The 26,935-nt window shown below is 38.1% G+C and overlaps 1 protein-coding gene across 1 annotated transcript in view; it reads left to right on the top strand.

Annotated features, from left to right (window-relative positions):
- The window catches only part of LOC124256542 (gliomedin-like), a 63,669-nt gene that overhangs the window by 14,402 nt on the left and 22,332 nt on the right, over nucleotides 1-26,935 (top strand). Inside the window, exons 2-4 of the mRNA XM_046690530.1 lie at nucleotides 15,378-15,441; nucleotides 16,553-16,606; nucleotides 19,341-19,454. Of these exons, the coding sequence (XP_046546486.1) occupies nucleotides 15,378-15,441; nucleotides 16,553-16,606; nucleotides 19,341-19,454 (232 nt within the window). The remainder of the gene's footprint in view (nucleotides 1-15,377; nucleotides 15,442-16,552; nucleotides 16,607-19,340; nucleotides 19,455-26,935) is intronic.

The following is a 26,935-nucleotide window of genomic DNA, read 5'->3' as shown; positions in this document are numbered from 1 at the left end:
GAAACAAATTGAACATCATCGCCATTAACAACAACAGACACAAGAACACATGCGTATCCATGCTAAGACAATGATCCAAATCAGAAATACTCGGGAGTTTTTGTATTTGCAATCTTAAAATAAATTCAGATTCTGGCTCAGCTATCGCCCGTAATTCCCCAGCGATATCGGTGCGGTAGTTAATTATTTCATCTCAAACAAATCGCCTCTATGTATGTCTTAATGCTGCTTGCCGTCTCATCTAATCGACCCTGGATTTCTACATTCGAGCTGTTTTTATCTGTTTTGAATATTGAACCGTTTTTTTCTAATTGTTGTTACTATGGTAACATGAAGTATCTCTTTACACTTTAAGCATAAAATAGGCGACATTTTACACTATTTTAAAGAATCACCGAATGGTGGAAATTAATTGCAAAAGTATCACAGCATTCTGAATATTTTGCACTACAGAGACATAGCATAAACATGTAAACTATGGCGTAGTGAACACTCCGGACTATAATAGCAAGACAGCAAATCCAACTGTAGCAACAGAATATAGCAACATAATTCCAAACTAAAGTAACAGCATGGCAGCCATTCCAAACTGTGGCAACAGAGTATGAACATTCCAAACTAAAGTAACACAGCATGGCGACCATTCCAAATTGTGGCAACAGAGTATGAACATTCCAAACTAAAGTAACATAGCATGGCAGCCAATCCAAACTGTGGCAACAGAGTATGAACATTCAAAACGTACATTGCCACAGCATGGCACCCATAAGATTCCAGACTGTAGCAACACACGTACCGTGCTGACATTTGAAACTACAGCAACACAGGATATAACAAAACATGGTGTTATTGTATTCAATGCTAGTGACCCATATTACACGAGAATAGATAAATGTAACACGCTACATATAATATGTCAACTCTAGGTTGGAATACAACCAATGTCCCCAAATTAAGGCATTTCGTCTGATCCATATTTCATGAACAAATAGACAATACGTTCACTGAGTGTTCACTGAGAATGGTAGGTGCATTTTGATGTCGACGTTCTCGTCAGCAAATGGCTTCTCAGACCCGCTGTCTGATATCGGTAATGGAACACTGATTTTAGCTAAAAAAAGGACTCATACTCTGAAAGAAACGTTAAAGAGGAACAGAATAAAACACTTAATTGGTAACTAAAAACTGCCAATCCTTGGACGAAGAATCTTCATCTCCTTTTTAAATAACATTTAGAGGAGCCTTATGATCACCAACGTCTTTTGACAAACTAATGTCAAAACCATACCTGGACAGTGAGCACACCAGTTGGGGTACTTCTCTCACGACACTAAATAACACTGAAAAGGACATCTAGCACATTTCACATTTCAAGTTGCAAGTTTTCTATCAAATATATCATGGCAACTTCATTGAATCATTGTAACGCTTTATTAGTGACCTTATACATATAGGGCTGGTATATTTGCTGCTTCAGATATGACTTTACATATCTTTGACCACACACTCTTTGCAGTAACCACCAATCCTGAATACTTCTAAGCATTTACAATATCGGGTACAACAGCATGCTAAGTCCAAAGATCTTACCTTTACAGGTCCACACAATAATTTGGGATTTTTTAGTATATCCTATATCTCCTTCAAATCGTGCACAAATGCAAGAAATCAAGTAGCTTCTGTAACGTGGAAATATATGCTACAAGGGGAGACCAGCAAAAAATAATAAAGTATTTGCTGAGAGAAACAGAATAACATCATCTAACCTGTATATGACATTTATTGAGCAAGTTGTTTGGTATCAGTTCGACAGCCACCAACCGTTAATGACATAATGATAGTAAAATAATTTACTCATTTTGTAACGGATCATAAATCAATTTATTTTTGATACACAATATCCAAAGCTTTTCTAAACTAAAGACTGCACAATAGAGTTTACCATGCTTAGAATGAAAAGCGTACTCATTTCTCCTTCAATCAACCATATTGGGTCATGGTTCGATGTTTTACTTCCGGGTCACAGCCACTTCCGCATGTCACGGTCATCTCACCAGGGCAGGAATTGCTGCTCACGAACACAGAAACACGTCTTCAGAGACACGTAGAACCTTGCTGTTCTTGACTGTGATTTAGGTGCCTTAAGAACATTGACTTTCTCATCTGCAAAGATATCTTTGCAATTATTGATGGATGGGTTTACTTGAACCTCAATCTGTGGATATTGTCAAACTGTCAAAGCCTTAACATGGTAGAAGTTCCATTTCCATCGCCAGGACTTCCGGAAACAAGATTAGTTCTTCTTGAATTGTTTCCTTTTCTTCCTCCAGATTTTTCATTTTGGTCGACTTATCAGATGTCGTATTTTTCCCGTATCTTCGCTTTTAGGTCATCATGCTGCCCCTCCGTGTATCCACTCTGTCAGCAAATGCCGTAATCGCCAGTATAGATTAAACTCTAGGTAGTTTCATTGATAATCTTTTCCTATTTGTGAGTCGTCAGCAGCTGTTAATTACTTATTCATGATACCTTTTGACCTTGGTTGCTCTCCACGTGTCCCATCAACGGCAGTGCATTTGTCAACATAAACTGGGTTACGATTGTTCGAATGACAGGATGTACGTGCAGCCGGTTGTGTCATGCTTGGAGTGAAAGCTGAAATTGTCAGCGGCGAGAAAATGTAGTTATATTCATTCCGCACAAGCCATGCACAAGTGTTTAAATCCTCCCATTGGTCACCCAGACCCACACAATGCAGAAATGATCCACACCATGCAGAAGAAGAAGGTACGTGATCAAAGGGACGGAAAACAATCCGAAGACATGTCTCATCAATAAGGACTCCCCTTTGTATGCGTCGACATGGCTAATTTGTCTTTTTCAGTTTGGCATGGTAAAACAGCCGTTTTAGGCTCTTCATTGTTCAACAGTTATTCCAGGGACATTTGCTGATGAGTGCATTATAATTAAGTGACCCACAAACTGCTTCCAGATATCTATTTCAAACTAGCTTCTTTAGCTGACGGAAACCGTGTAACCTGACACTCATGAATGCGCCATGTCCTCAAACGAATTTCAAAGTGGTTTACGATGGCTTTAAAACATAGCAAACAATCGTTGTAAAACATTGTAACATAACTTGCAGACATTCAAAACATTATAACACAGCTGGCAGATATTCAAAACATTGAAACACAGTTGGCGGACATTCAAAACATTGTAACACAGCTTGCGGACATTCTGAACATTGTAACATAACTTGCAGACATTTGGAACATTATGACATAACTTGCAGACATTGTGAACATTGTAACACAGCTGGCAGAAATTCAAAACATTGCAACACAATTTGCAGACATTCAAAACATTATAAATCAGCTTGCGGACATTCCAAATATTGTAACACAGCTTGCAGACATTCAGAACATTGTAATACAGCTTGCTGACATTCAAAACATTATAACACAGCTGGCAGACATTCAAAACATTGTAACACAGCTGGCGAACATTCAAAACATTATAACACAGCTGGCGAACATTCAAAACATTATAATACAGCTGGCTGATATTCAAAACATTGTAACACAGCTGGCGGAAATTCTAAACATTGTAACACAACTTGCAGACATTCCAAACATTATAGCCCATGTTGCAGACATTCCAAACATTGTAACCCAACTGACGGACATTCAAAACATTGCTACACAAATTGCACACATTCAAAAAATTGTAACACAGCTGGCTGACATTTTAAACATTATAACACAACAGGCACACATTCCAAATATTGTAACACAGCTGGCAGACATTCAAAACATTGTGTCACAGCTGGCAGACATTCTAAACATTGTAACACAGCTGGTAGACATTCAAAACATTGGTGCACAACTTGCAGACATTCAAAACATTGTAATACAACTTGCAGACATTCAAAACATTGTAACACAGCTGGCGAACATTCAAAGCATTATAACACAGCTGGCAGATATTCAAAACTTTGTAACACAGCTGGCGGACATTCTAAACCTTGTAGCACAACTTGCAGACATTCAAAACATTATAACCCATGTTGAGGACATTCAAAACATTGTAACACAAATTGCAAACATATTAAAGATTGTAACACAACTTGAAGACATTCTAAACATTATAACACAACAGGCAGACATGCCAAATATTGTAACACAGCTGGCAGACATTCAAAACATTGTAGTACAGCTGGCAGATATTCTAAATATTGTGACACAGCTGACGGACATTCAAAACATTGCAACACAACTTGCAGACATTCAAAACATTGTAACACAGCTGGAAGACATTTTAAACATTATAACACAACAGGCAGACATTCCAAATCTTTTAACACAGCTGGCAGACATTCAAAACGTTGTAACACAGCTGGCAGACATTCAAAACATTGCTACACAACTTGCAGACATTCAAAACATTGTAATACAGATGGCAGACATTCAAAACATTGTAATACAGCTGGCAGACATTCAAAACATTATAACACAACAGGCAGATATTCCAACTATTGTAACACAGCTGGCTGACATTCAAAACTTGTAACACAGCTTGCAGACATTCAAAACATTGTAACACAGCCGGCGAACATTCAAAACATTATAACACAGCTGGCTGATATTCAAAACATTGTAACACAACTTGCAGACATTTAAAACATTTGAATAAAGCTGGCAGACATTTCAAACTTTGTAATACAGCTGGCAGGTATTCCAAATATTGTAACACAGCTGGCGGACATTCAAAACATTGTAACACAGCTTACAGACATTCAAAACATTGTAGTACAGCTTGCTGACATTCTAAACATTGTAATACAGCTTGCAGACATTCCAAATATTGTAACACAGCTGGCAGACATTCTAAACATTGTAACACAACTTGCAGACATTCAAAACATTGTAACACCAGACATTCAAAACATTGTAACACAACTTGCTTCAAAGACATTCAAAACATTGTAACACAGCTGGCAGACATTCAAAACATTGTAACACAGCTGGCTGACATTTAAAAAAAGACATTTCACAAACATTTGTAACACAGCTGGCAAACATTCAAAACATTGTAACACAGCTGGCAGACATTCAAAACATTGTAATACAGCTGGCAGACATTTCTAAACATTGCTAACACAGCTGGCAGACATTCAAAACATTGTAAACACAACTTGCAGACATTCAAAACATTTGTAACACAGCATTGGCAGACATTCAAAACATTGTAACACAGCTTGCAGACATTCAAAACATTGTAACACAGCTGGCAGACATTCACAAACATTGTAACACAGCTGGCAGACATTCAAAACATTGCTACACAACTTGCAGACATTCAAAACATTGTAATACAGCTGGCAGACATTCAAAACATTGTAACACAGCTTGCAGACATTCAAAACATTGTAATACAGCTGGCAGACATTCAAAACATTGTAACACAGCAAACATTCAAAACTTTGGCAGACATTCAAAACATTGCTACACAACTTACACAACTTGCAGACATTGAAAAAAACTTTGTAATACAGCTGGCAGATTCAAAACAATTCCAACTATTGTAACACAGCTGGCGGACATTCAAAACATTATAACACAGCTTGCAGACATTCAAAACATTGTAATACAGCTTGCTGACATTCAAAACATTGTAATACAGCTTGCAGACATTCAAAACATTGTAATACAGCTGGCGAACATTCAAAACATTATAACACAGCTGGCTGATATTCAAAACATTGTAACACAACTTGCAGACATTCAAAACATTGTAATACAGCTGGCAGACATTCAAAACTTTGTAACACAGCTGGCAGACATTCAAAACATTGCTACACAACTTGCAGACATTGAAAACTTTGTAATACAGCTGGCAGATATTCCAACTATTGTAACACAGCTGGCGGACATTCAAAACATTGTAACACAGCTTGCAGACATTCAAAACATTGTAATACAGCTTGCTGACATTCAAAACATTGTAATACAGCTGGCAGACATTCAAAACATTGTAACACAGCTTGCAGACATTCAAAACATTGTAATACAGCTGGCAGACATTCAAAACATTGTAACACAGCTTGCAGACATTCAAAACATTGTAATACAGCTGGCAGACATTCAAAACATTGTAATACAGCTTGCAGACATTCAAACACATTGTAATACAGCTGGCAGACATTTCAAAATATTGTAACACAGCTGGCAGACATTTAAAACATTGTAATACAGCTGGCAGACATTCAAAACATTGTAATACAGCTTGCAGACATTAAAACATTGTAATACAGCTGGCAGACATTCCAAACATTGTAACACAGCTTGCAGACATTCAAAACATTGTAATACAGCTGGCAGACATTCAAAACATTGTAATACAGCTGGCAGACATTCCAAATATTGTAACACAGCTGGCAGACATTCAAAACATTTTAATACACAGCTGGCAGACATTCAAAACATTGTAATACAGCTTGCAGACATTCAAAACATTGTAATACAGCTGGCAGACATTCAAAACATTGTAATACAGCTGGCAGACATTCAACATTCAAAACATTGTAATACAGCTGGCAGACATTCAAAACATTGTAATACAGCTGGCAGACATTCAAAACATTGTAATACAGCTGGCAGACATTCCAAATATTGTAACACAGCTTGCAGACATTCAAAACATTTTAATACAGCTGGCAGACATTTGAAACATTGTAATACAGCTTGCAGACATTTTAAACATTATAACACAACAGGCAGATATTCCAAATATTGTAACACAGCTGGCAGACATTTAAAACATTGTAATACAGTTGGCAGACATTTTAAACATTATAACACAACAGGCAGACATTCCAAATATTGTAACACAGCTGGCAGACATTTAAAACATTGTAATACAGCTGGCAGACATTCTACAACTTGGAGACATAACATATATAGTTAAAAGTTTAGGAAAGATATAAGTATGGACATGCAGCCATGGGAAGTCTGTCTTCCACATGCACTAGGCTGTTGTCTTTGGGCGTTTGAGTCAAACATGGTGCTGGTGTGTTTCAGCACCCTTGTTTTTCGCTGTTTTTAACAATGTTTCATTTCACCCAAACTCAACGAATATTGAATCAGTTGCCCCACTGCATGTTCCAACATGTAGTTAAAAGTGCCCATTAAGCACACAAAAAGTCGCATTTACCTTAGAGTATAAATGACCTCACCGAGTTTCAGTTTATATATGACTATCAAATTTAAGGGTGTTCCCATATTTTTGGTTTGTAGTATATATCCCAGCCGGTGTTGATACTTTGGGTGGTAACATGTCATGTAACTACGATGGAATACGCTTTGGAATGTGATTATCGTTAGTGTAGAGTAAAATGGGGATCGGTTGGACAACCTATGACTTGGCTGATTGTGTGACATCATCCCCCGTCGGTGTGGCTAATCGTACACCAAACAATTCCTATGTCTGTCCAAACCGTGTGCTCTTTGAAGTAATATTGCTTTTCAAAATACAACCATAATTCTAAGAGTTAAATACATCCCATCCGACACCCCACAGTGGTTTCAAAGTGAATAAATAGCATTTAAATGCCCTCTTAGTGAGTAAGTGAGTTTAGTTTTACGCCGCTTTTAGCAATATACCAGAAAGTCACGGCGGAGGGACACCAGAAATGGGCTTCACACATTGTACCCATGTGGGGAATACACCACACATTGAACCTATGTGCGGAATCGAACCCGGGTCATTGGCGTGACGAGCCAACGCTTTAACCACTAGGACACCCCATCGCTCCCAAATGCCCACTGAGAACAGAACAATGGACAAAAGATTGTTGTATATATACAGTGGTACTGACTATCATCCTTTGGTACAGAAACTGTCACGTTTAACGAAAATTGTATTATCCCTGTTTTAGTTATACATTTATATTATATCCATATGCATATAAGCCAAAATGGCACTTTGTATTTATCAAAATATATGTATGTTCTCGATACCATTTTGTATGATTTATTAGAATAAAATCCTGAGTCTGAGTCTGAGTCTGGTACTGAGAATGTCAATTCTGAACAGAGCTGATTTTACAATCGGTGTCCACATTAGGAAGTGCACCATTGTAAATACTTAACAAATGTGCTGGTGTTAAAGCAGGAATGGCTTCAGCAGAAAGTTCTTATGAATATTGAAAAGGGTTTGTCTGTTTTAGTTTTTTCTTTATTGAGATTAACTCTGTTTCCATGAATGGATGTTTCTTCAGTTATAGTTTTAAGAAATTCAAATATTGGCTTTTGTAAGCAAGAAAGTATGCAAATGTTCTTTTACGTCAGACTTGTCATACGTTGGTCCCATGACAAATTAAAAGGCTCTATCTCTGCACTATGAAGCATTGATGTCAAAATCCTTGGTTGTGTGATGAGTACTTTTTGTGCAGTAACTTGATTCAATATCTAGGATAAGGCAACCAGCTACTACATAAGACAGCTGTAGCATATGTAATAGGAAGACAGTTTATCAACAGCCACCATGGCTCATGTGCACCACTTTCCAATGTACTGGCTATTATTTGTGTTTGAAACTTGAAACTTGTAACATGATATCTCTATCTATATTGTGATAAATGTTGCCGCAATGGTAATCATTTCCGAAACTTTCAGTTAAATGCGTCTTGATTACCTTAGCTGAATGAGTTCTTTACTTATCAGAGAAACTATTATGATTACAATACAAAAACAAAATACATGGAAACGCATAAGAATCGAGAAGATGAATATGTTTTATATAATGTGCAGATCCTATCTGTAAAAGCCATGCAACCAAAAACTAAACTCTCCCATTTTCGTATGACATGGGACTAGGATACCTACAGTATCACATTAATAAAATATCAGGAGAAAATCATATATTATTACTTTAAATGGGTAGCTGAAATCTTCTGTGCCTAATCACGAAGCATTTATAATACAATGTACACCAGTAATAATTTGCAGGCATAATGCACCATATACTTTAATGTTTAGATGGTGTAAATGAACCAAACACACGACCACGCAGCATAGTTCTGCATGCATTAAAGTGACGATGAGAATGGAAAATTGACTGTCGCATTGTCATCACGTAACTCTGATTGAAACTCAAACAACCATCCATACAGGCATGACGTCACCTGGAGGATTAGAGAATGGTACTTCTTCTTTTGTCACTGTTCGGAGTTGAGCAGAGGAGTGCAAGAGTGATCCAAAACCAGGAAAACCTTAAAGTGCCACCACTTAAGGAAGCTGTCAATATAATATGAGTGGTCGACGATAATACACATACCAATACCAAAGACATCTCACTTGATAGAGTCGAGAACATTCGAAATGAGCTTGACATACGTTTCTGCTAGTTTGGTTCCAGCTACTGACAACTTAGCAGAAACGCTTCAGGTGCACCATCTCAGGAATAGGAACCTGACATGCGGAATACCTCCCGAATGGTCAGCCCACTGGATACCATCATCATGCTAATGTGCGTGATCAAATGAATGAGATTATCCTAAGTTGTGCTGTTCCACAAGGACAATGCACTAGGGCACAAACCTGCATCAATGCATGAACTCCCGATGTAGAGGACGTTTTATACCGCCAGGGAGAAGCCTCTTACATCTGTCGGGTTCAGGCTCTCCATCATCGCTGGCACAGATGTGTGGCCACAGAGTTGATTATGTTGAAAACTAATTAACAAGCTGGAACATTTCAGCTACAGCCTGTACAAACTTTGACCTTGACTTTGAATGAGAGATTTAAACGTCGGTACAGCCATATCATCAACGAAGATTGGAAAGACAGGTCATGATACTCACGCTTTTAGTAAAACGTGCAAACATGGCTACTTGAACCTGACATTTAAACTTGAACCATCTGCGTCTTTATCTCCGAGGTAAAGCATCTGTTTTAGTCAAAGTCTCATAAGAGCTGTGAAGTTAATTTTACGTTTTATTAAGGTGCACTTTGGCCGCTCAAATCAGGTGTGGTTCAATGCAACATGCAGTATTGCATTTATCTCTTCACCTAAAAATATCAAAGAGAAATATTTCTGTAATTCTTGTATCATATTAACACTGTCACATCTGAATAATATGAACGAAGTATTTAATGGTCCAGAAATGTTCTCGGAACGAACTGGTGCGGTTTTGTCATATGACACTTTGTGATCGATTAAAGTTATAGTTGGGTCAAGGTGTTGGGCGTACATAGGCCATTTGTTGACGCGAGTGGCCACCATCACCTATAGAACATTGGTGGAAACGTGGACATTACCTAGAATTGGTACGAGAATGAATCGTGAAATCTGAAGCGTTATCGCCTGATACTTATAAAAATACTTATGTGAACGTCGATGGACAATATGAACAGTAACACCGAATACCGTTCAAAGAGCAGGAAGCTTCGTACAAAAAACTGCTTTTTGTTTGTGCCTGCAAAATACATACGTCTACATATAAACTGCTGGTTGCAGTTACTAAGCGAACATGTATTGTGTCTTTAAAGCGATAACTGAAGTACCAGAAAGTGTTTAACATGCAACGTTTCGATTAATAATTTCACAAAACAAAAGTTTTGATACTAGTCAACATACATGGGCATGAGATCAAAATATAAAGATGGAAATGACATATGGTATTATTTTAAATGAAGTTTTGAAGTGTATGTAGCAGCTAAGGTTGTAATCCATTTCAGGTCTGCTCTTGAAATACATACTGTACTAAATGTAAATCCATAGACATGTGGCCTCTGTGTTTTGTACCATAATTTAATTTGTAATGAGGCCATAGGGTAAATACAACCAGACTCACTAATATCGCCTGTCACCTGAATAATATATACAGTCGAGCTCAATATTTCATTGTACGTATACTCGGAATCGTGCAGAACATTGCTTTTGACACAGAAGATGTATTTCTTTTTCTGGAGTAAAGCCCGTCTCTCAAATTATTATTAAAACGTCGTTGTAAGGGTGTGGTATCTGTAAAATAGCACCACAACGTCTCCATTTTCTGAAGGTATGAAAAGTAATAATGATAAGGTGGTCAATAATGAATCGAATTTATATTATTTATAGTAAATGTTCCTGGTGTTTCATCTCTTTAGCGTCTCATTTTAATGTTAATTAAAGTGAAAGTGTTATATTTAACAATTAAGCTGCCCATTTCAATAGAAGAGAAACAAGGTTGGTTTTAGGAGTTGATGGAAGTACATGTATAACTAATGGGAGTTAATACAGCCTTCATTAAAAATCTACCAGAGGATGCATCTCATAAAGTATGCTCAAGAATTGGTTAAACAACATTAAACTCTAAATATTTATAAGACTTGTTGTGAACATTTTATCACGTAGGACTCTCATCTCGACCTTTGGAATTTTAAGGTGTCACTTTTGTACTCTCTACCTGCCACAGGGATTTGGCTCCATTTTAACAATAGTAAATAATATTTGGTCTGAGTGGTTTACAACATCTGCATTCTTTAGTATTAAAATCCGACAGTAACAATGAATAACGGATCGATAAAGTCTTATGCTTTCAAACTGCATTTGACATTTTGAACTACTAAATGTATAATCAAATGAGCTATAGTACCTTGGCAACACTTTGAAAACGTTATTGATTATCGTCATCAATCTGAGAAAATGATTAGATATTCACCTGCTTTAAAACTTGAGAAACGTTCCAAGGATCATTACATGTTTTCCCAATCACATTTGTGTACTCATGTGTGTAACCATATGTCATGATTATGATGCTATGGGATTATGATGCTGTGGGATTATGATGCTGTGGGATTATGATGCTGTGGGATGCCATATTGTATTTGTTCTTTAATCTCATCAATAACATCCATCTATGTGATTCAAGAAGTTGCATGTAGGCATTGTACTAATTTCAACTCGAATATGAAATGTTTTCAATAAGATGACGTGACAGAATCCCATTCCACTGCACTGATGTCCCAAGAATGGTCAGTTCTGGAGAAATACTCATTTTGCAACAAATTGATCAGAACAAATGTTCACAGACGTTCCACCAGACAGTTGTTAGGGAAGACACAGACTGAAGAAAATATTAGAACATCCCTTAAGACCCAATTAAGAAGGACATTTAGGGCCATCATTCCGTCTTTGTGACACCTGGAGTGATATGGGACCTAAATTTCCAACACTGGCCGATGTGCCCAGGTGAAAAAATACTGCTGGGATGTAATGGCCTCTCCTAATGAGCATGCAGATGCTCTAATGATGTAGAAGTCTTTCCGTGCACTGTCAGAGAAGCGTAAACTGCATTGAAGGACCGAAATATTATAGCCTAGACAACATAGGCAGTTTGCACTCCTTGGTTCAGATATAATTAAATCATGTCAGTCTTGTATCGAGGGAGCTGGTGGCGCTGCAATCGAAAATATTTCAATACGTTGTGCAGAGTTGCGTCCCTTGGACGTGCCAGAATTCAAAATGCCGGTTATCTTTATGTTGTCAGCATCATAGCATAACTCCTGAGTTTCAGTAAAAAGGAAACGAATTTCTACCTGCATCACTTCCAGTGTTTCTTCGACTTTAAGATGGCGTGTGGTGATAGAATTGAAATACTTTTCAAAGCGGTTTTACACTCACTCACTCACTGTAGTACAGGGTGCATACCCAGTGTTTGCCCTTAACCCTGAATAGCTGCAGGCCCTAAGGACCCAGAACCATAAAAAGGTGTGGGCCCTGATCAGAATGGATAGGCGCTATATTTTAGCAACAATATTAATAATTCATGACAAAAAATGTGACAACGAACAAACTGAGTAAAACAGTTTCATTTCGAAAACTAGAAATTACGGAATGATATTTTCTGAAAAATAATACTCTTAGTTATTGGGGATGAAAACGTCGTCGGCCATAAGGACCTGCAGAAAACAAAAGCTGGATCCGAGTGGTTTTCAGTCGCCTTCGGGCCTAAGGACCGACGTTAATTTCGAACGCTGTGCATACTATTTGTGCTTGGTTATCTCAATCGTCAAACTGACGAAAAATAATCCATTTAGGTCATTTCAGTTAAAGCATCAAAATCGGATCGCATGGTGATCAATTAGATTAATTTTCAAACTGTGCGAACACTCCATAACAATTACTTAACTTTGAAAGATCAAAGGAAATTGTTGATGATGCGAGTGAAGTTTTACGTCATTTATTGCAGTGGTATTGCGCATGACCTCATCAAGATCGCCTTGACACAGTTCACAAATGTAGTTAATGTGTTTGACATGAGAGAGCAACATAAGTTCCAAAAGTAAATACAAAAAACCAATGCGTTAAATTAGAATACATTCTGCACGTACACGGAAAATGAATCAAATGAATTCATTACAACCAGTGCAGTGCTACACAGATCAACATGTCAATGATGCTGTGGCTGTTCAGATTAATCTTCCTTCAAGGATAGAGACCCGTGACACTGATAGTTCAGTGCCGCTATCATGTTATCTACTTAGAGTCATGTTGTTTACCAAGAGAGCCGGGTTTCCATCAGCTGTTATAAAGGGTTTCTTCCATCTTGTCGCTGATAATTATCAGCGAGCACGTGATGCTTCCAAATTAAACGAGGTTATATTCACAAAGCCGTTATATCATATGACAAAACAATATTAAAAAAATGAATGAATTTTTCTTTATCAACAATGAGTGTTGGAATCGGAAGACATTGGCTGTGAATCATCATGACGCATGTGTTAACTTAAATTTTATTTACAATTATCTGAGTGAACACCTGTGGAGAGTGTGAGTTTAATTTTCAATTAGCAATTCTAACTAAAAGGTTTAGACATGCTTGTAATTATTACAGGATTACTAATTGTGATTTGAAAAATGTATTTTTACATGCAACATACTTCTTCTCTGGATATTAAAATATCCTTACAAAAGATGCGAATGTCTGCACAAGATGTCAGCTTGTTCGGAGTTATTGTGACTGACAACAAAATATATTTGGAAAAATATTTGTTCATAAACATAAAACATATGATGATAATTGGGTGAAAGTTTAGTATATTATTAACACAAGACTGGATTTTTAGATTTTTCCAAGCATACATGTAGTGAGTGAGTGAGTTCAGTTTTACGCCCCTTTTGATAATATTCCAGCTATATCACGGCGGGGGACACCAGAAATGGGCTTCACACATAGGAATACATGTAATGGAAAGCCAATGTCTCTCTCCATATTAACCCGGGTTAGAACTGATCTTCAGTAACCCATGCTTGTCGTAAGAGGCGACTAACAGGATCGGGTGGTGAGGCTCGCTGACTTTGTTGACCCATGTCATCGTATTCCAGCTGCGTAGATCGATGCTCATGCTGTTGATCAGTGGATTGTCTGGTCCAGACTGGATTATTTACAGACCGCCGCCATATAGCTGGATATATATATTGCTGAGTGCGGCGTAAAGCTAAACTCACTCACTCTCCATATTACATGGAGTATGGGTATGTGGGTCGTAAATCAAAGACCAAGACCTTGTCAGCTAGAGTCAAGTATTTTTTCCTCCGGCAATAAATGATGAACTAGAGAAATGAACAACGAATTTTATGACTCTTTGTATGACTGACTCCTCTTTCTCTTCACATGCACTCTCAGAGGGCTAAGGATCCGGTATGTATCACACAGCTTTTATGAAACAAATGTGTTTTCATTTATGCCATTATTCTAATGTTGGTGACTCCATTCAATGTGATGTTCTATGACGTTGCTATTTGCAAATCTGTCATATTTGTGAAGGTTTTATTGCAACGACTAACCCTAAGCTGCTGATTGCTGTTTTTTTCATTTTGGGATTAGCTACAAATTGTATCCAGGTTGGTTTAGACGGTAACCCAATGTGTGAGGGTATTATGGTGTGCTGGAGCCCTCGGTCTGATCCATTGCCCCGCTTTGTCAGGCAGTTAAACCACATCTCAGGCTTCTGTTAATGAATGCTCTGAAGCATAACGTTATCCTCGAATTACATACCTTGTGTACATTGCTTAAGCATCCAAGGTGTTGCATACATATACATTCATATTTCATTTTACACATGACTCCGTTATTTTAACAAAGAGTTTAACAAAGGATGAACCACCTCATGCATTATGAGAAGCTGTTACCAATACAAAACATACATCCCACGCGGCAATGGTTGCCATCACTTATGGCATCATTATCTCATCCTGTGCACACCAGTAGCTTAATGCATATGTAACTATCTACCCTGCTGAGGAGGAGAGGCTCCAGTGTATCAATTATAGATATAATGCATATCAGTGTCTACATGTAGACCAATTTGTTTATTTTTATCTTCCAGTTGGTGGCCTTACATTCTTACTGCCGCGATGCGAAGGAGTATTGCTCTGCACAGGGACAACCAGGTATATGTTATATTACTTGATGTTTTTTAAAGTAACTGCATTGCCAGGAGAATGTGTGCCTAACATTCTGTCAATAGATGACAATTTTATGACCATTTCAAATGTATATTACTATAGACTAGGCAAAAACATGTAATTCAATTTTTAATTTCAAGATTAAAATAGTAATCGATATTGGTTTCCTTTGTTTGCTCATTGCACGTGTGACGTATAGAATGTAAACCATGATTCATAATGGAGTACAGTAAACTACGTTTTTGTCGAACACACTTATAACGAACTGATAAAACAAACTGATTTTTTTAGTCTAGGCCACAGTCCGTCTGTATATTGTAGTCGAAATGCTTGTAACGAATCACGATTTTACGAAAATACTGCAGTAGTTTTTCGATGTAGGCGAAGATGTGAATTAAAGGTAATTTAGTCAGTTAAGATACATATTTTTGGTTGGTGTTTTTTCATACTTTTTACATAATTTGGAAATCATTGCGTGCGATTCCGTGGCAATTTAAAGGCTAGAAATTCTTTCGCGTTTAAGTTAATAATTAATAACATAAGCCACGCCTGGAAAAAAGCTGCTGTTTCCTGATTGGCTGGTGGCCTTGGCGGGGCCTGTTGCACGTTATTGTGTGTAACGATGTCACCGATTTCATTTTGTTGTCTGCAGTTCTTCTTGTGTTTATGATAAAATACGTAGTGTGGAAGTTATAAAGCTGATATATATATGTTTTTAAAAATCGACTTCATTATGTGTTTCGGTTTACTGCTATATAAATAAAAAATATATCCATAAACGCAAATCGTGAATAAAAAGTCAGATATTTAGTTAAAAGTGACCTCCCGGTGACCTTTTCACACATTCAAAGTGATTTATGTGAACACGCAGTATTCTGCTAATGTTAACAATATTACAACTAATGTCTGAGATGGAAAAAACCCAACAACAATACGTTGAGAATATGTAAAGACAGGCCAAAAATCTAGGGCACTTCCGAGTAGATGTCGTGTACAAAATATGAACAATGGAAGATTAGAGACAATGAAGATATGCGAAACCATTGATGTTGATGCATAAAGATACGGACTATATAATGCTTGTATCTATTTCCAGGTCCGCCCGGCGTTCCTGGATCCAGAGGCGAAAAGGGGGATTCGGGGGCTCCAGGTGCAAGTCACATGCATTTATTAAAAAATATATTAATTTATGTTAGATATTATCTGTGTACATTATCATCTTCGAGATCAGGCACTACAGGGCAAAAGAAAGCGTACGCCACTATTTAATGGTTGCTAAAAATGACACAAACAGGAATTGAGTATTCGATGTGATGGATGCATTTGATAACTGTCAATGATTATTTCATGACAGGTGACATGCACATGATGTCTAAGGTAACATAGGATTCGTATTTCCACAGTACACAGTATTCAGAAGGGCGAAGTGTGAATTGTCCACCCGTTCTCACTAATAAGGTGCAAACGCATTCTAAAAAAAAGTGCAAAATTTACTTTTCAGTTGACTTGAATTGGTTTGGATTTCTGATAAAGGACCATATGAAGTATGATTTCCCAAAGTTTGCACCACACCAGTTCTACGTTGAAGATGCTGTGATGTTGTGAATAAAGGACCCATCTGGCTGAAACAATCTCTCAGATACCTACGTTACAGGTTTTCAATGGCGCCTTCATCAAATATATTATGTTTGCTATGTGCTTAAACCCGACTGGCGTTGAAACTGTTTATATGTACTCACGGAAGTAATGGTTATATTGTCTTTAAAAAATCAAATCAATTAATTTTGGTAGATCACTAAAGCGACTTAATATACTTTCCCTGACATTTCATTCAATTCACACAACAGAAGAGTGTTGTCTCTGATTACAATTACAGACATATCGACAGATTAATGTTTTATTGCCAGAAACAAAATGTAACATTACACTTTAGACATTGTGGTCTTTACAGACTATATCAAAAGGTAGGTAAGTTTAAATTTTAAGCAACATAAATAAATTATCAATTTTAAACAGTAATATGGCCTTTACAAATGGCATTTAAGAAGACACTTTGACTTAAATACAGTGGTGGCACTACCCTTATCAGTCACTTTACCATACATTTAGCAATGACTATCATTTTTCACTTGCTTTTAAGTGTGAATAAAAACAAAACTCGAATTTTATCAGAAACAGAAGTAATTATGAAAATGTAAAAACAATTAAATTAATCACTGTCCCTGACAAGAGATTAGTTCAGATAACAAAATATACATGCCGCATTGGATATGCTTTCAGACATAGTACCGTAGGTATCACTTGCAAACATCTTAACAGAAGGCATAATGCACAATCAGCTTACTTTAACACCGCATGTTCAACAAAATGCTGTGAGGAAAATGGGAACTAGGGTAGTTCTGAAACCTTTAAACCAGTTCACACCACTGTATCAATAAAATATAACCTCAACCATCACATTATATCCCGGAGTAACGTATGTATCGTTTACGAAAAGCTACAGCTGAGTCCTCCTGAAACATATCTTCTCGTAAACTAGTTTATGCGTAAACTGAAACTTCAGCCCATACTATTAACTCAGTTAAGTTTGACTGTACCCTGTTAAAATATGGTAACTTATCCAATCAACTTTCATAAGTATTTGATCTGATCAGGGCGGACAGCAATTTTATTAGTGAGAACGAGTGTGTTGTATTCAGTCTTTCGCCCAGCAGTTCAGTGCCACTCACCCTGCCTTGAAGTAAACGTCAATGCCATTCTTAATGGACATTTGTCTAACGGCCCAGATAAGATGGAGGTGACATTTACATTCATTGTAACCATATCGTCGTCTCTTTAACAAAAGTCAAAAGTCTGGAATAAAAAATGTGAAGTCCTTTGTTTCATGTTTGGTTGAAACAGTGGTATCTCATAATATGAAAGCTCTAATTGTTTGAGGTTTATTGCGAGTCAGGAATTGGTAGGTATTTTATACATTCTTGTTTGGTAGGAGCATTTTCAGTTTGTGTCAGAGACAAACTGTACTTATTTCAAATTTGAGAATAAGTAGTGCTGTAGATTTTATATTGTCGGTATCGATTCTTTTTGGGAAGAGACATGACTGGTCATGTCGGTCATAAAACTGTACATGTTCAGGGTTATGGACAATTGCGGTAAATGCTTTCCCTTGCTTTAACATAGATCCGTGCTGAGTATGGACATTGTCAAATCATCTTGGTAATAGAACGAAGCAGTTTCAATGTGTGGAATCACTTTTGTTGTCGTGGAGTACTGTGAAACCCCATAATTGGTCTAAACCCTGTTATTCCGGGAATATTTGGATATTTCCGTAAGAATATATTCAGCAGCGATTCCATATCCATAATATGCACAACTACACAGAGTAATTAAGTCTTTTGATTCATTCACAATAAATATTATGTAAACTGCAGTCTATATTATTATTCATCTTTTGCATCTGTACCCATTGCTGTACTAATCCCATGCATGTGTCGTGTTGTTGGACCAGTGGCTGAACTTCAACTGTAATGATTGAAATATGCATACATGTAAATATTCGGTTTGGGGCAACGAAATGTTAGATTCAAGTTGGATGGATATTTCGACTGATTGTGTCGATAACAAACCTATAAGCCAACAAAGATAGAAGAACGTAATTACTGGGTTTCGCAGTCTCAGGCTTACACTCATACCACCTGAATAAAATCGATGCTTAGATGTAGTACATTTGCACTTTGAAGGACAAACCTTTGTTCATGCATTACTGATGTTTGATGGTTTATTGATAGCTGCTGTGACGACAGACACTTGTATATGTACATATTATAATGCACATTGTAATATTGGACACCACTCACTCTGCCATTGATTATGTTTGCACGTAGGTCTCCCTGGCAGGAAGGGCGACCCCGGGGTCAAAGGCGACACTCCTGACCCAGGATTAGTGGCAGAAAATCTCCGGAGTTACAACAGCATGCGAGGTCCCCCCGGCCCTAAAGGTAACGAGATTATACATGGTCGAGTTAGTGGATGAAACGATGAATAGTTTTTTTGTAGTCAACTTCGTGGACTCTGCTCTGGGCAGGGATTTCTTAACTGTTGAAAGCGTGTTGTCGCTTTTATGTATTGAAGAGTTAAACGGCTCTGATCCATCAACAGCCCAATCAAATATTGGATTCAAACAATTAAAAAGTATTTGTATGCCAGATTGTGACATGCATACATAGATATTTCAGGATTACCCAATTACACAAAGAAAAACCAGAGTTATATGTTGCGCAGTATATGTACGCATGCAATCCAGGTGGGACATTGACCACATGTTCTTGAACGTAAACATTGCCATCATAGAAATGATCTTTTAGAAATGGAACAGTAGACCATAATGCAAAGAAACATGCATTATTGAACAATGGTTTCTTTAGTAACAGATAAGCCTGTATTGATACTTAATGTGCAATATGGAGATTTGTTTTCCAAATTCTATAGTATCATTACTGTTTATAAATTTACACTGGTTTATACTCGTGACTACATATATGTGTCAAAATGAACACATTCCAGAGTATAAATCGTATATTATGAGCAGTAACTTGATAAGCACATAACCGACCAAATGGGAATCATGGTGATGGTAACTGTAAGCGACAAAGTTCATTCTCTCACATACATTCATACCAGAGAGGAACTGGAGACGTAACGATATATCATTGTCTGGTATGTCAACCAAATATAAAGAACAATGTCTTCAACGGCTGGATGTATTTAGGTCAACGATGATACTTTATGTTAATAGCTTGAATTTAAAATTGAAATATTGCTGAAATTGACAGTGACGATTTGTAGAGTAGTAAATATAATTAGATCAAGATACAATTTCATGGAAAAAAAGTGCGACTTTTTTATTTTCTATATGTGAAGCTCAAGGAGTGAATATAGTTTCACGCCGCTTTGAGCAATATTCCAGGAACTTAACGGAGGGGACATTAGAAATGGTTGTTGACAGTGGCTAATCTAACACGGACCTTCGTGTTGACGAGCGATCTCTGTAGGCTATCCAACGGCCCCAAGACCCACAGCTTATAATGAGAAATCCCTGATCCGGGCATTACAGATTTACTAGGGTCGAGAAACTCATGAGGACCTTATTACAACTTTGAATGAAGTCTTGCATAAACCGATTATCAGAAACCAGACAGCCTTTAAAACCAAACTGCTTTTAACTTTCAAACGATCCCCCCACCCCCACCCCCACCCCAGCCCCCAAAAAAAAGAAAAAGAAAAAGAAAAAAGTTTTGTCTATTGCAGTGGAATATTCTTCTTGCGAAAATACGTTCACAAAACTGTTCAAATAGTGGAAAAATGACACCATTAAATGTAAAACCATGATGATGATGATAATGGGAGATGTGAATTTAATGCAGCGTAGAGAGTTGTGACGAAGGACACTCTGATTGACCACAGCGTACCATATTTGGAATTTGATGGCTTTATATATCGACTACACATACAAGAGATTGCTAACCGGGTCAGTGTGAATAGCCAGTGAGTTATGAATCATGCATTGCTGTAATCATGGATGATCTTACGACAGTGATATAACAGTATGTATGACGTCTATGATCGATTTGTTTTGTGTTTAGTCATCTCTGTCTACGAAGGTCTGTTGAAATTACAGACATATGTGATGAGGTCTGGGGTGTATGTCACAGAATATGAATAAGTGGATGTGTAATATGGTATTGGTGAGAACAGGTGTTGTCTGTGTATCGTGGGTCGGACATGTGAATATCTGCATCATGGGAAGCCGATGCTCTACTGATTTACCAGTTCAAGGAGAAAAATTAGACCATTGGTACAAACTGTGTGTCAACCTATGCACAAAAAATCTTGGACACAATTGTATGTTAAGTGGGATGACAAAATTTGATACATCAGTGACAAAGTGATGTCCGGTGCAATTCTCTATTTGACTTGTACCAAACGTTCTCTGTCGTTTCAAGTGAACAGTAGAAACCTTATGATTATGTTTATGACAGGTGCAATAGCTGGAGCAGGACATGCTCACATTTTCGCGAACATCTGGTATCATCACTATTTGATATTGATTCATAAACACATGTTCTGTCATTATATCTCGTGGTGGCAATCCACGGATGGTCTGTTCCAGACCCGTTTGTTAACAGACCGCGACGTAGAGCTGTAATACTGCTGAAACAAACACATACTCACAATAAAGTTGTACAATCGACTATGCATTTTAGCAGAGATTTCTTAGGAAAGTGGAAAAAGGTTTTGTTGTTTCTACTGCAAGATTCCTATAGTCGATGTGCAAAATTCCAACAGTTCAAACCTTTACGTCAACATTGCACAACTTTTCACAACAAAGGTATTATCATACTTCTTAGCTGTCTAAAAATTGAAATTTCGAAATTATATCCCATCAGTAACAATACCAATTCTCTATTTGTACTTGCCGTTGCGTGTGTGACGAGCGCTATCACTGGGGCAGGAATTTTCTCGAACACCTGGTATCCCCACTATGTTACAGCGACATGTTCATGACAGTCTGAATTTTACAGTTAACTGCCTTTAGATACAATGTTTATGATTATGGATAGGCTTTGCTGCTTATTCATAACGACTGTCCATGGTTTTGCGTGTGTTTAGGACAAGTAGCATTTTGTGTGACTTGAATCATTGAACGTGATCTGTAATTAATACCTATGCCAGTGTCCGTGATTAGTGTTGGGACTGACGGCATTGTCTGTGACTACTGTCATTGTCTGTGAGTGGTGATCAATACCGGTGTCACTGTTCTTTACTTGTATTTCGGACTATGATTTATGTCAGTGATTTGGTTTTCTGTGTATAGTGTTTAGGACCAGTGCTATTGTCTGTGTATAGTGTTTAGGACCAGTGCTATTGCCTGTGTATAGTGTTTAGGACCAGTGCTATTGGCTGTGTATAGTGTTTAGGACCAGTGCTATTGCCTGTGTATAGTGTTTAGGACCAGTGCTATTGTCTGTGTATAAGTGTTTAGGACCAGTGCTATTGTTTGTGTATAGTGTTTAGGACCAGTGCTATTGTCTGTGTATAGTGTTTAGGACCAGTGCTATTGTCTGTGTATAGTGTTTAGGACCAGTGCTATTGTCTGTGTATAAGTGTTTAGGACCAGTGCTATTGTTTGTGTATAGTGTTTAGGACCAGTGCTATTGCCTGTGTATAGTGTTTAGGACCAGTGCTATTGTCTGTGTATTAAGTGTTTAGGTTTAGGACCAGTGCTATTGTCTGTGTGTAGGACCAGTGTATTGGCTGTGTATAGTGTTTAGGACCAGTGCTATTGCCTGTGTATAGTGTTTAGGACCAGTGCTATTATCTGTGTATAAGTGTGTTTAGGACCAGTGCTATTGTTTGTGTATAGTGTTTAGGACCAGTGCTATTATTGTTTGTGTATAGTGTTTAGGACCAGTGCTATTGTTTGTGTATAGTGCTAGTGTGTGTTAGGACCAGTGCTATTGTTTGTGTATAGTGTTTAGGACCAGTGCTATTGTTTGTGTATAGTGTTTAGGACCAGTGCTATTGTCTGTGTATAGTGTTTAGGACCAGTGCTATTGTCTGTGTATAGTGTTTAGGACCAGTGCTATTGTCTGTGTATAGTGTTTAGGACCAGTGCTATTGGCTGTGTATAGTGTTTAGGACCAGTGCTATTGTCTGTGTATAGTGTTTAGGACCAGTGCTATTGGCTGTGTATAGTGTTTAGGACCAGTGCTATTGTCTGTGTTGTCTGTGTATAGTGTTTAGGACCAGTGCTATTGTTTGTGTATAAGTGTTTAGGACCAGTGCTATTGGACCAGTGCTATTTGTGTATAGTGTTTAGGACCAGTGCTATTGTTTGTGTATAGTGTTTAGGACCATAGTGTATAGTGTTTAGGACCAGTGCTATTGTTTGTGTATAGTGTTTAGGACCAGTGCTATCTGTGTATTGTGCTATTGCCTGTGTATAGTGTTTAGGACCAGTGCTATTGTCTGTGTATAGTATTCAGGACCAGTGCTATTGTCTGTGTATAGTGTTTAGGACCAGTGCTGTTATCTGTGTATAGTCTTTCAGATACAGTGCTATTGCCTGTGTACAGTGTTTAGGACCAGTGCTATTGCCTGTGTATAGTATTCAGGAACAGTGCTATTGTCTGTGTATAGTGTTTAGGACCAGTGCTATTGTCTGTGTATAGTGTTTAGGACCAGTGCTATTGTCTGTGTATAGTATTCAGGACCAGTGCTATTGTCTGTGTATAGTGTTTAGGACCAGTGCTATTATCTGTGTATAGTATTCAGAAACAGTGCTATTGCCTGTGTATAGTGTTTAGGACCAGTGCTATTGTCTGTGTATAGTATTCAGAAACAGTGCTATTGCCTGTGTATAGTGTTTAGGACCAGTGCTATTGTTTGTGTATAAGTGTTTAGGACCAGTGCTATCTAACACAACATGTATAGGGACGTCCCTTTCAATTATCACTGTCACAGTAGGTGTCCAGAAACTATTGTCTGTATCAGGAGCTTAACTCAAATGTTCCTGTGCCTGTCCAGTACCAGTGTCACTGTCTGTCACCACCAATAGTGTCCCTGTGTGTGGACCGTGTCTATTGTCAATTATGCCTCTAACTGTCTAATTCCAGTACCAGTGTCACTGTCCGTCAACACCAATAGTGTCCCTGTGTGTGGACCTTGTCCATTGTCAATTATGCCTCTAACTGTCTAATTCCAGTACCAGTGTCACTGTCCGTCAACACCAATAGTGTCCCTGTGTGTGGACCTTGTCCATTGTCAATTATGCCTCTAACTGTCTAATTCCAGTATCGGTTTCACTGTCTGAATCCTGACTTCTGAGTCCTGGCGTTACTAACATGTTAGTTCAAAATCATCGATTCTGTCGTGAATGATTTACTACATGAAATGGATTCGCACGTTTAGCTTTCCACTTTCAATCTTCGGCCTACTGTCTAGTCCATTCGGAGGTTTCACTGGGTCTTTGTGTTCTGGAAACTTAGACTTGCTTGTATGTTGAATGTGGCAAAATACACATTTTCTTCATTTCATGTCTTACAACCTGTGGAGAGATCTGTGCATGACTATTTTCTGTTAAGTAACATCATGGGTGCACCCAGCTGAAGGTTTATAGAGCCTACGCTCCATCCCGGAATATCAACATTTTTTCTTTCATATTTGTCTTTGAGTTTTCAGAGACGTCCATAGCCCCACGAAGGGTTTACTAACTGTAATAATGTCAGTGTCATAGTCATGTTCGTATACGTATCCTACCAACTACGTATCCTACCCAAACAAATGAATAGCTGTCATGTGATAAATGAACCTTGCTTAAATTCATCGTAGTATTTTAAACTGATGATAAAACCGAGCCAAGCGATTCTATTGTTTAACATGCAGTTACATGCTAGGACGACTTGTGCCCAGCAGTTACTGAATCCACTGGATGTTAGTTTGAATCCAAGAGTCGCTGTTTATCAGTTAACCTATGCTCGTATTGTCTCAAATGTTATTTTTGGCTGCAAGGGTGGCCAAGTCGTCTAAGGCGCGGCAATTTGATCTGCAGAATTGCGTCCGTTGAGTATCCAAGGACAGTTCGAATCCCAGTTAGCATCTGTTGTGTTTCCTCCATTGTCAGCACCATTCAGTTGAGTGGTATACGTATATGTTGGAGATATGCACTTTGAACTTGCCTCCTACATGACAAATGAATTTCTAGCTGACTCAAAGTTCCGTATCAACAAGACTGGCATTCTGCACTAATAAAGGCATAAACACATTTGGATACTCGTTGTTTAAACCTATGTTCGGTGTTGAATCTTATATCTTCACAGTCAGCTATTTTAAACATAGACGTGCTCTTGCTCAGTTTAGATCGGGGTATCATAAACTATGAATAGAACGACAGAATACATATATGTATGTAACATCTGTAAACTGCCATATGTAGAAGATGAATAACATTTCTGACTTATTTGTAATAAATATGAAGCATTGCGGCCTTTACAATTTTATGAATACCCAACAATCCAAACATTTAATACGCATATAATTAAGCTATCTTACTGAGACAGTGTTCATTATAACATACTTTCTCACTCTGTAACTCTCAATGTGTAACCTGGGCCTATGGCCTATACATATTTTTTTTCTGAAATACACCACCAGGCACAGACACGCCGTTATATAACACACGCACACAGACTCAAATACACACGCACGTACACGCACGCGCGCGCGCGCTCACACACACACACACACACACACACACAAAACCAACACCCCATACACAGGCATTCACACACACGCTCACACACATATAATAAACCCTTCCACACAGACACTCACTTGCAGACAGACACACAGACACACACACACACAGACACACACACACACACACACACACACACACACACACACACACACACACACACACACGCACACGCACTCACATACACACATAGACCACACCACCACCTCGGCATTTCACCGCCAGGGCAACTGCTCCCCCTGATCAATACAGCATGGAACAACATATGAGGAGACAAGATTCGTTGACAATCATGCTTCTTGCGAAAGAGCGCACCTTAAGTTCCTGTTATACATTGTTGATTATCACGTTAGACATGCATTACAACTTGTCAGTGCTCGCACGACCATTAAGTCATTCATCATCTATCACTAATGAGTTATTGCAAGGGCACGTGCTAGGGTCGATGCTAAGATTCATTAAACAATGACACACGCGGTCAACAACAGATAACACAATCAAACACCACGACCCTTATTTTTGTTTACAAACTGTTTAAAATAAACTGAACACACTTAACAGTTTATTTAAGTGGGGAAGAGGCATTGATCATTTCACAAGAGCGATAATTGCAATGGTAGAAATTAATGTAATAAGTTGCCAAGAACACACCACCAGACACTGTCAGAACAGGAACACCAGAACAGATCTATAGAGGATGTGTACTGACTGACTGACTGAGTTTAGATTTACGCCGCTTTTAGCACAATTCCAGCAATATCACGGCGGGGGACACCAGTAATGGGCTTAACACATTGTGCCCATGTGGGGAATCGAACCCGGGTCTTCGGCGTGACGAGCCAACGCTTTAACCACTAGGCTACCCCACCGCCCCAGGATGTGTACTGTAAGACCGGTGTCCAATAGTAGTCAAGATCTAGGAGTTGTTATTGGTGGCATTTATAAGGCCGCCGTCATGTAGCTGGAGTTTTAGTGAGTGAGTGAGTTAGTTTTGCGCCGCACTCAGCAATATCCCAGCTATATGGCGGTAATGTAGCTGGAATAGAGCTGAGTACCACTTCAAGCAAACTCAACAAATCGTAAACTGACGGATAGGCGTACATCATTATATTTGATATTCAATAACTAAAGATTCCTCGGACAAGTTACTGTGTGTCCTGGGGC

This window comes from Haliotis rubra, unplaced genomic scaffold (genome assembly GCF_003918875.1).
Source record: "Haliotis rubra isolate DU_JTF1 unplaced genomic scaffold, ASM391887v1 Scf63, whole genome shotgun sequence".
In the NCBI taxonomy this organism is placed as follows: Eukaryota; Metazoa; Mollusca; class Gastropoda; order Lepetellida; family Haliotidae; genus Haliotis; species Haliotis rubra.
This window is presented reverse-complemented; position numbering and strand designations above follow the sequence as displayed.